Genomic DNA, 14,014 nt, shown 5'->3' on the forward strand with positions numbered 1-14,014 from the left:
TGTGCTGCTAGGGGACCCGTCTCCAGCCACTCTGTGACCTCCCACAACACCAGCACACTGCTCTCCTGAAATACTCTGTGCTGCTAGGGGACCCTGCTCCAGCCACTTTGTAACCTCCCACAACACCAGCACACTGCTCCCCTGAAATACTCTGTGCTGCTAGCGGACCCTGCTCCAGCCACTCTGTGACCTCCCACAACACCAGCACACTGCTCTCCTGAAATACTCTGTGCTGCTAGGGGACCCTGCTCCAGCCAATCTGTGACCTCCCACAACACCAGCACACTGTTCCCCTGAAATACTCTGTGCTGCTGTAGCACAGAAATAGTTGGAGACAATAAAGCTGATGACATATACAAACCGCACAGTGCAAATATAACAGTCACAAAAAAAACAAAAAGCAAATACATATTCTGTCCGGTTCAGGGCGATGCCCCTTTGTTATTGGACCGGCACAGTGGGCACTGCCCTGACACCAGGTGATTCCAGCAACATATCAGAAATACAGAATTCTTGTGAAATATCTGCCCCGCCACGAAGAGATAAAACTGATGATTATTGACCATTAAAGGGGAATCAATATTTACAGGGAACTTGTCATAGGAATTTTCCAATGCTGCATATTATTAGTAAGATGAACATGGCACCTAGTGTAAAAAAAATAATCTACTCCAGTCACATCCAGAGCTGCATTCACGATTCTTCTTTCTGGTTACTTCTTCACTCATGTTGCAGGACAGTAGTGAAATGTAGAAAAAGCATTATAGGGTAGATAGCAATCACCTCTATAATTGTGAATGCAGCTTTGGATGTGACTGGAGCATACACCATGATGTTACAGCAGATAACTCACTGTAGATAATACCTGGGTATATCAGGTGCCGCTGCTCTGCCCATAATAACAGGGGAGTAAATCATTTGCTTTTCATTGGAGCCTGGGGTAAAGAATCTTACTCTGAAGCCCCGCCCCCAGATCCGCCACGCTGCTGCCTACCTTGCCCGGCTTGCTGGTGTAATTGAAGGCGTAGACCTCTTCGATGTTCCTGTCAATACTTCCAGCGTAAAACTTGCCAATCTGCGCTGGTTTAATGTCCGTCGGTCGGCTGACAGCGCTGGCGGACTGTGCCAAGGTTAGAAAGACAAGAAACCCCGGACACATCCAGAAGAATAATACTGATGACCCCATTGTCCTGATGAGTCCTGATCCCCGGAGGTGATCAGATCAGCCGATGACCCCTCTCCATGGAGTGGAACAATCCAAAATAATGATATGGTCTAAAATGTCTGTCCAGCCACTCCGGATCAATACAAGTCTATAATAGGGGAGGAAAATAGTGAGAAATAGAAATGACTATTAAAGTACTTGTCCAAATGTATCTGTCCGCCTATCTCTTATTATACCTTCCTACCTCATACATACAGTACACATCATCCCATATTATCACACATATACCACACATCATCCCATGTTATCACACATATACCACACATCATCCCATATTATCACACATACACCACACATCATCCCATATTATCATACATATACCACACATCATCCCATGTTATTATACATACACCACACATCATCCCATGTTATCACACATATACTACACATCATCCCATGTTATCACACATACACCACACATCATCCCATATTATCACACATATACTACACATCATCCCATATTATCATACATATACCACACATCATCCCATGTTATTATACATACACCACACATCATCCCATTATCACACATATACCACACATCATCCCATGTTATCATACATATACTACACATCATCCCATGTTATCACACATACACCACACATCATCCCATATTACACACATATACTACACATCATCCCATATTATCATACATATACTACACATCATCCCATGTTATCACACATACACCACACATCATCCCATATTATCACACATATACTACACATCATCCCATATTATCATACATATACCACACATCATCCCATGTTATTATACATACACCACACATCATCCCATGTTATCACACATATACCACACATCATCCCATGTTATCATACATACACCACACATCATCCCATGTTATCACACATATACTACACATCATCCCATGTTATCATACATATACTACACATCATCCCATATTATCACACATACACCACACATCATCCCATGTTATCATACATATACCACACATCATCCCATGTTATCATACATACACCACACATCATCCCATCGTATCATACATATACTACACATCATCCCATATTATCATATATATACCACACATCATCCCATATTATCACACATATACTACACATCATCCCATATTATCACACATATACTACACATCATCCCATATTATCACACATATACCACACATCATCCCATATTCTCACACATATACTACACATCATCCCATGTTATCATACATATACCACACATCATCCCATATTATCACACATATACCACACATCATCCCATATTATCACACATATACTACACATCATCCCATGTTATCATACATATACCACACATCATCCCATATTATCACACATATACTACACATCATCCCATGTTATCATACATATACCACACATCATCCCATATTATCACACATACACTACACATCATCCCATATTATCACACATACACCACACATCATCCCATGTTATCACACATATACTACACATCATCCCATGTTATCATACATATACCACACATCATCCCATGTTATCACACATATATCACACATCATCCCATGTTATCATACATACAGTACACAACATCCCATATTATCACACATATACCACACATCATCCCATGTTATCACACATCATCCCATGTTATCATACATACACCACACATCATCCCATATTATCATACATACACATCATCCCATGTTATCACACATACACCACACATCATCCCATATTATCACACATATACTACACATCATCCCATGTTATCATACATATACTACACATCATCCCATATTATCATACATACACCACATCATCCCATGTTATCACACATACACCACACATCATCCCATATTATCACACATATACTACACATCATCCCATGTTATCATACATATACCACACATCATCCCATATTATCACACATATACTACACATCATCCCATATTATCACACATATACTACACATCATCCCATATTATCACACATATACTACACATCATCCCATATTATCACACATATACTACACATCATCCCATATTATCACACATATACTACACATCATCCCATATTATCATACATATACTACACATCATCCCATATTATCAAACATATACTACACATCATCCCATATTATCATACATATACTACACATCATCCCATATTATCACACATATACTACACATCATCCCATGTTATCACACATACACCACACATCATCCCATGTTATCACACATACACCACACATCATCCCATATTATCACACATATACTACACATCATCCCATGTTATCACACATACACCACACATCATCCCATGTTATCACACATACACCACACATCATCCCATGTTATCATACACCACATCATCCCATGTTTTTATACATATACCACACATCATCCCATGTTATCACACATACACCACACATCATCCCATATTATCACACATACACCACACATCATCCCATATTATCACACATACACCACACATCATCCCATGTTATCACACATCATCCCATGTTATCATACATACACCACACATCATCCCATGTTATCATACATATACCATACATCATCCCATGTTATTATACATACACCACACATCATCCCATGTTATCATACATATACCACACATCATCCCATGTTATCACACATACACCACACATCATCCCATGTTATCATACATACACCACACATCATCCCATGTTATCATACATACACCACACATCATCCCATGTTATCATACATACACCACACATCATCCCATGTTATCATACATATACCACACATCATCCCATATTATCATACATACACCACACATCATCCCATGTTATCACACATATACCACACATCATCCCATGTTATCACACATACAGCACACATCATCCCATGTTATCATACATACACCACACATCATTCCATGTTATCATACATACACCACACATCATCCCATGTTATCATACATACACCATACATCATCCCATGTTATCATACATACACCACACATCATCCCATGTTATCACACATCATCCCATGTTATCATACATACACCATACATCATCCCATGTTATCATACATACACCACACATCATCCCATGTTATCATACATACACCACACATCATCCCATGTTATCATACATATACCACACATCATCCCATATTATCATACATACACCACACATCATCCCATGTTATCACACATATACCACACATCATCCCATGTTATCACACATACAGCACACATCATCCCATGTTATCATACATACACCACACATCATTCCATGTTATCATACATACACCACACATCATCCCATGTTATCATACATACACCATACATCATCCCATGTTATCATACATACACCACACATCATCCCATGTTATCATACATATACTACACATCATCCCATATTATCATACATACACCACATCATCCCATGTTATCACACATACACCACACATCATCCCATATTATCACACATATACTACACATCATCCCATGTTATCATACATATACCACACATCATCCCATATTATCACACATATACTACACATCATCCCATATTATCACACATATACTACACATCATCCCATATTATCACACATATACTACACATCATCCCATATTATCACACATATACTACACATCATCCCATATTATCACACATATACTACACATCATCCCATATTATCATACATATACTACACATCATCCCATATTATCACACATATACTACACATCATCCCATATTATCATACATATACTACACATCATCCCATATTATCACACATATACTACACATCATCCCATGTTATCACACATACACCACACATCATCCCATGTTATCACACATACACCACACATCATCCCATATTATCACACATATACTACACATCATCCCATGTTATCACACATACACCACACATCATCCCATGTTATCACACATACACCACACATCATCCCATGTTATCATACACCACATCATCCCATGTTTTTATACATATACCACACATCATCCCATGTTATCACACATACACCACACATCATCCCATATTATCACACATACACCACACATCATCCCATATTATCACACATACACCACACATCATCCCATGTTATCACACATCATCCCATGTTATCATACATACACCACACATCATCCCATGTTATCATACATATACCATACATCATCCCATGTTATTATACATACACCACACATCATCCCATGTTATCATACATATACCACACATCATCCCATGTTATCACACATACACCACACATCATCCCATGTTATCATACATACACCACACATCATCCCATGTTATCATACATACACCACACATCATCCCATGTTATCATACATACACCACACATCATCCCATGTTATCATACATATACCACACATCATCCCATATTATCATACATACACCACACATCATCCCATGTTATCACACATATACCACACATCATCCCATGTTATCACACATACAGCACACATCATCCCATGTTATCATACATACACCACACATCATTCCATGTTATCATACATACACCACACATCATCCCATGTTATCATACATACACCATACATCATCCCATGTTATCATACATACACCACACATCATCCCATGTTATCACACATCATCCCATGTTATCATACATACACCATACATCATCCCATGTTATCATACATACACCACACATCATCCCATGTTATCATACATACACCACACATCATCCCATGTTATCATACATATACCACACATCATCCCATATTATCATACATACACAACACATCATCCCATGTTATCACACATATACCACACATCATCCCATGTTATCACACATACAGCACACATCATCCCATGTTATCATACATACACCACACATCATTCCATGTTATCATACATACACCACACATCATCCCATGTTATCATACATACACCATACATCATCCCATGTTATCATACATACACCACACATCATCCCATGTTATCACACATCATCCCATGTTATCATACATACACCATACATCATCCCATGTTATCATACATACACCACACATCATCCCATGTTATCACACATCATCCCATGTTATCATACATACACCATACATCATCCCATGTTATCACACATCATCCCATGTTATCATACATACACCACACATCATCCCATGTTATCATACATACACCACACATCATCCCATGTTATCACACATCATCCCATGTTATCATACATACACCACACATCATCCCATATTATCACACATATACTACACATCATCCCATATTATCATACATACACCACATCATCCCATGTTATCACACATACACCACACATCATCCCATATTATCACACATATACTACACATCATCCCATGTTATCATACATACACCACACATCATCCCATGTTATCATACATATACCATACATCATCCCATGTTATTATACATACACCACACATCATCCCATGTTATCATACATACACCACACATCATCCCATGTTATCATACATATACCACACATCATCCCATATTATCATACATACACCACACATCATCCCATGTTATCACACATATACCACACATCATCCCATGTTATCACACATACAGCACACATCATCCCATGTTATCATACATACACCACACATCATTCCATGTTATCATACATACACCACACATCATCCCATGTTATCATACATACACCACACATCATTCCATGTTATCATACATACACCACACATCATCCCATGTTATCATACATACACCATACATCATCCCATGTTATCATACATACACCACACATCATCCCATGTTATCACACATCATCCCATGTTATCATACATACACCATACATCATCCCATGTTATCATACATACACCACACATCATCCCATGTTATCACACATCATCCCATGTTATCATACATACACCATACATCATCCCATGTTATCATACATACACCATACATCATCCCATGTTATCATACATACACCATACATCATCCCATGTTATCACACATCATCCCATGTTATCATACATACACCACACATCATCCCATGTTATCATACATACACCACACATCATCCCATGTTATCACACATCATCCCATGTTATCATACATACACCACACATCATCCCATATTATCACACATATACTACACATCATCCCATATTATCATACATACACCACATCATCCCATGTTATCACACATACACCACACATCATCCCATATTATCACACATATACTACACATCATCCCATGTTATCATACATATACCACACATCATCCCACATATACTACACATCATCCCATATTATCACACATATACTACACATCATCCCATATTATCACACATATACTACACATCATCCCATATTATCACACATATACTACACATCATCCCATATTATCATACATACACCACACATCATCCCATATTATCATACATATACCACACATCATCCCATACATTTAATACACATCATCCCATGTTATCACACATACACCACACATCATCCCATGTTATCACACATACACCACACATCATCCCATGTTATCACACATACACCACACATCATCCCATGTTATCACACATACACCACACATCATCCCATGTTATCACACATACACCACACATCATCCCAAGTTATCATACATATACCACACATCATCCCATGTTATCATACACCACATCATCCCATGTTTTTATACATATACCACACATCATCCCATGTTATCACACATACACCACACATCATCCCATATTATCACACATACACCACACATCATCCCATATTATCACACATACACCACACATCATCCCATGTTATCATACATACACCACACATCATCCCATGTTATCATACATATACCATACATCATCCCATGTTATTATACATACACCACACATCATCCCATGTTATCACACATATACTACACATCATCCCATATTATCACACATACACCACACATCATCCCATATTATCACACATACACCACACATCATCCCATATTATCACACATACACCACACATCATCCCATGTTATCATACATACACCACACATCATCCCATGTTATCATACATATACCATACATCATCCCATGTTATTATACATACACCACACATCATCCCATGTTATCACACATATACTACACATCATCCCATATTATCACACATACACCACACATCATCCCATATTATCACACATACACCACACATCATCCCATGTTATCATACATACACCACACATCATCCCATATTATCACACATACACCACACATCATCCCATATTATCACACATACACCACACATCATCCCATATTATCACACATACACCACACATCATCCCATATTATCACACATACACCACACATCATCCCATGTTATCACACATCATCCCATGTTATCATACATATACTACACATCATCCCATGTTATCATACATACACCACACATCATCCCATGTTATCACACATATACCACATCTGTCACACATGCCCAGTGGCTGCACAGATTCAGCAGGAGACGTTGCATGGATCAGGGTTTTCTGTACTGGACATGATCGCACAATGATCAGTGAATGGAGGGGATTTCTTGCAGCTGCATGTGGGATGAGGGGCAGTGACTCACCTGCTGGGGTTTGATCCTCCAGTGGGGCAGCTCTGCTGCTGGTGGGCTGCTCAGCGCACATCCAACCACCCATCCCCAGAGCACAGGCTGCCACATCCAAAGCAGCAGGCACAGGGTGCAGCCAGGATCCTTCCCCTGCCGCCATTGGATTGGCTGCTTGTCAACTGAGAAGGGACAGCTGACCAATCACACTGCAGCCTCGTCTCCTGCATAGTTAAGATTTTAATTCTAAAAAAGGTGTACGGTGCAGAGGAGGCAGAATAATGACACCTAGAGCCTAAACGAGGTATTACACGTCAGACATCACATATAATAGAGTCGTAGCACGATGTCCCCTTCACATGAATATTGAATAATACACACATGATCAGATTGTCTCATTTTTATACAAAAAGCAATTCTGTAAAAGCAAAACTAACATAATATACAAAAATATAACTACTATAATACTGCCCCTATGTACAAGAATATAACTACTATAATACTGCCCCTATATACAAGAATATAACTACTATAATACTGCCCCCTATATACAAGAATATAACTACTATAACACTGCCCCTATATACAAGAATATAACTACTATAATACTGCCCCCTATATACAAGAATATAACTACTATAATACTGCTCCTATATACAGGAATATAACTACTATAATACTGCTCCTATATACAAGAATATAACTACTATAATACTGCCTCCTATATACAAGAATATAACTACTATAATACTGCCTCCTATATACAAGAATATAACTATTATAATACTGCTCCTATATACAAGAATATAACTACTATAATACTGCTCCTATATACAGGAATATAACTACTATAATACTGCTCCTATATACAAGAATATAACTACTATAACACTGCCCCTATATACAAGAATATACCTACTATAATACTGCCCCCTATATACAAGAATATAACTACTATAATACTGCCTCCTATATACAAGAATATAACTACTATAATACTGCTCCTATATACAAGAATATAACTACTATAATACTGCCCCCTATATACAAGAATATAACTACTATAATACTGCCTCCTATATACAAGAATATAACTACTATAATACTGCCCCTATATACAAGAATATAACTACTATAATACTGCTCCTATATACAAGAATATAACTACTATAATACTGCCTCCTATATACAAGAATATAACTACTATAATACTGCCCCAATATACAAGAATATAACTACTATAATACTGCTCCTATATACAAGAATATATCTAATATAATACTGCTCCTATATATAAGAATATAACCACTATAATACTGCCCCGTATATACAAGAATATAACTACTATAATACTGCTCCTATATACAAGAATATAACTACTATAATACTGCTCATATATACAAGAATATAACTACTATAATACTGCCCCCTATATACAAGAATATAACTACTATAATACTGCCCCTATATACAGGAATATAACTACTATAATACTGCCCCTATATACAAGAATATAACTACTATAATACTGCCCCTATATACAAGAATATAACTACTATAATACTGCCCCCTATATACAAGAATATAACTACTATAATACTGCCCCCTATATACAAGAATATAACTACTATAATACTGCCCCTATATACAAGAATATAACTACTATAATACTGCCCCCTATATACAAGAATATAACTACTATAATACTGCCCCTATATACAAGAATATAACTACTATAATACTGCCCCTATATACAATAATATATCTACTATAATACTGCCCCCTATATACAAGAATATAACTACTATAATACTGCCCCTATATACAAGAATATAACTACTATAATACTGCTCCTATAGACAAGAATATAACTACTATAATACTGCTCCTATATACAAGAATATAACTACTATAATACTTCCCCCTCTGTACAAGAATATAATTACTATAATACTGCCCCCTATATACAAGAATATAACTACTATAATACTTCCCCTATATACAAGAATATAACCACTATAATACTGCCCCGTATATACAAGAATATAACTACTATAATACTGCTCCTATATACAAGAATATAACTACTATAATACTGCCCCTATATACAAGAATATAACTACTATAATACTGCCCCTATATACAAGAATATAACAACTATAATACTGCCCCTATATACAAGAATATAACTACTATAATACTGCTCCTATATACAAGAATATAACTACTATAATACTGCCCCTATATACAAGAATATATCTACTATAATACTGCTCCTATATACAAGAATATAACTACTATAATACTGCCCCCTATGTACAAGAATATAACTACTATAATACTGCTCCTATATACAAGAATATAAATACTATAATACTGCCCCCTATGTACAAGAATATAACTACTATAATACTGCTCCTATATACAAGAATAAAACTACTATAATACTGCCCCTATATACAAAAATATAACTTATATAATACTGCCCCTTTATACAAGAATATAACTACTATAATACTGCTCCTATATACAAGAATATAATTACTATAATACCTGCCCCTATATACAAGAATATAACTACTATAATACTGCCCCTATATACAAGAATATAACTACTATAATACTGCCTCTATATACAAGAATATAACTACTATAATACTGCCCCTATATATAAGAATAGAACTACTATAATACTGCCCCCTTTATACAAGAATATAACTACTATAATACTGCTCCTATATACAAGAATATAACTACTATAATACTGCCCCTATATACAAGAATATAACTACTATAATACTGCCTCCTATATACAAGAATATAACTACTATAATACTGCTCCTATATACAAGAATATAATTACTATAATACTGCCCCTATATACAAAAATATAACTACTATAATACTGCCCCTATGTACAAGAATATAACTACTATAATACTACCTCCTATATACAAGAATATAACTACTATAATACTGCCCCTATATACAAGAATATAACTACTATAAAACTGCTCCTATATACAATAATATAACTACTATAATACTTCCCCTTATATACAAAAATATAACTACTATAATACTGCTCCCTATATACAAGAATATTACTACTATAATACTGCTCCCTATATACAAGTTTATAACTACTATAATACTGCCCCTATATACAAGAATATAACTACTATAATACTGCCCCCTATATACAAGAATATAACTACTATAATACTGCCCCTATATACAAGAATATAACTACTATAATACTGCCCCTATATACAAGAATATAACTACTATAATAATGTCCCTATATACAAGAATATAACTACTATAATACTGCCCCTATATACAAGAATATAACTACTATAATACTGCCCCCTATATACAAGAATATAACTAATATAATACTGCCCCTATATACAAGAATATAACTACTATAATACTGCCCCTATATACAAGAATATAACTACTATAATAATGTCCCTATATACAAGAATATAACTACTATAATACTGCCCCCTATATACAAGAATATAACTACTATAATACTGCCCCTATATACAAGAATATAACTACTATAATACTGCTCCTATATACAAGAATATAACTACTATAATACTGCCCCTATATACAAGAATATAACTACTATAATACTGCCTCCTATATACAAGAATATAACTACTATAATACTGCCTCCTATATACAAGAATATAACTACTATAATACTGCCCCCTATATACAAGAATATAACTACTATAATACTGCCTCCTATATACAAGAATATAACTACTATAATACTGCCCCTATATACAAGAATATAACTACTATAACACTGCCCCTATATACAAGAATATAACCACTATAATACTGCCCCCTATATACAAGAATAGAACTACTATAATACTGCTCCCTATATACAAGAATATAACTACTATAATACTGCTCCAATATACAAGAATATAACTACTATAATACTGCCTCCTATATACAATAATATAACTACTATAATACTGCCCCTATATACAAGAATATAACTACTATAACACTGCCCCTATATACAAGAATATAACCACTATAATACTGCCCCCTATATACAAGAATATAACTACTATAATACTGCTCCAATATACAAGAATATAACTACTATAATACTGCCTCCTATATACAAGAATATAACTACTATAATACTGCCCCTATATACAAGAATATAACTACTATAATACTGTTCCCTATATACAATAATATAACTACTATGATACTATAATACTGCCCCTATATACAAGAATATAACTACTATAATACTGCTCCCTATATACAATAATATAACTACTATAATACTGCCCCCTATATACAAGAATATAACTACTATAATACTGCCCCTATATACAAGAATATAACTACTATAATACTGCCCCTATATACAAGAATATAACTACTATAATACTGCACCTATATACAAGAATATAACTACTATAATACTGCTCCTATATACAAGAATATAACTACTATAATACTGCTCCTATATACAAGAATATAACTACTATAATACTGCGCCTATATACAAGAATATAACTACTATAATACTGCTCCTATATACAAGAATATAACTACTATAATACTGCCCCTATATATAAGAATATAACTACTATAATACTGCCCCTATATACAAGAATATAACTACTATAATACTGCTCCTATATACAAGAATATAACTACTATAATACTGCCCCTATATACAAGAATATAACTACTATAACACTGCCCCTATATACAAGAATATACCTACTATAATACTGCCCCTATATACAAGAATATAACTACTATAATACTGCCCCTATATACAAGAATGTAACTACTATAATACTGCCCGCTATATACAAGAATGTAACTACTATAATACTGCCCGCTATATACAAGAATATAACGACTATAATACTGCCCCCTATATACAAGAATATAACTACTATAATACTGCCCCTATATACAAGAATATAACTACTATAATACTGCCCTATATACAAGAATATAACTACTATAACACTGCCCCTATATACAAGAATATACCTACTATAATACTGCCCCTATATACAAGAATATAACTACTATAATACTGCCCCTATATACAAGAATGTAACTACTATAATACTGCTCTCTATATACAAGAATATAACGACTATAATACTGCCCCCTATATACAAGAA

The 14,014-nt window shown here is 35.2% G+C and overlaps 1 protein-coding gene across 1 annotated transcript in view; it reads right to left on the minus strand.

Annotated features, from left to right (window-relative positions):
- Positions 1 to 8,971, minus strand: part of SIDT1 (SID1 transmembrane family member 1) — a 38,221-nt gene extending 29,250 nt beyond the window's left edge. The window contains exons 1-3 of the mRNA XM_075851250.1: positions 8,838 to 8,971; positions 995 to 1,313; positions 151 to 311 (exon numbers count right to left, since the gene is read on the minus strand). Coding sequence (XP_075707365.1) covers positions 151 to 311; positions 995 to 1,186 — 353 coding nt within the window. The 5' untranslated portion in view covers positions 1,187 to 1,313; positions 8,838 to 8,971. The remainder of the gene's footprint in view (positions 1 to 150; positions 312 to 994; positions 1,314 to 8,837) is intronic.
- Positions 8,972 to 14,014: the final 5,043 nt, after the last annotated feature.

The sequence above is a fragment of the Rhinoderma darwinii genome, chromosome 2, assembly GCF_050947455.1.
Source record: "Rhinoderma darwinii isolate aRhiDar2 chromosome 2, aRhiDar2.hap1, whole genome shotgun sequence".
In the NCBI taxonomy this organism is placed as follows: Eukaryota; Metazoa; Chordata; class Amphibia; order Anura; family Rhinodermatidae; genus Rhinoderma; species Rhinoderma darwinii.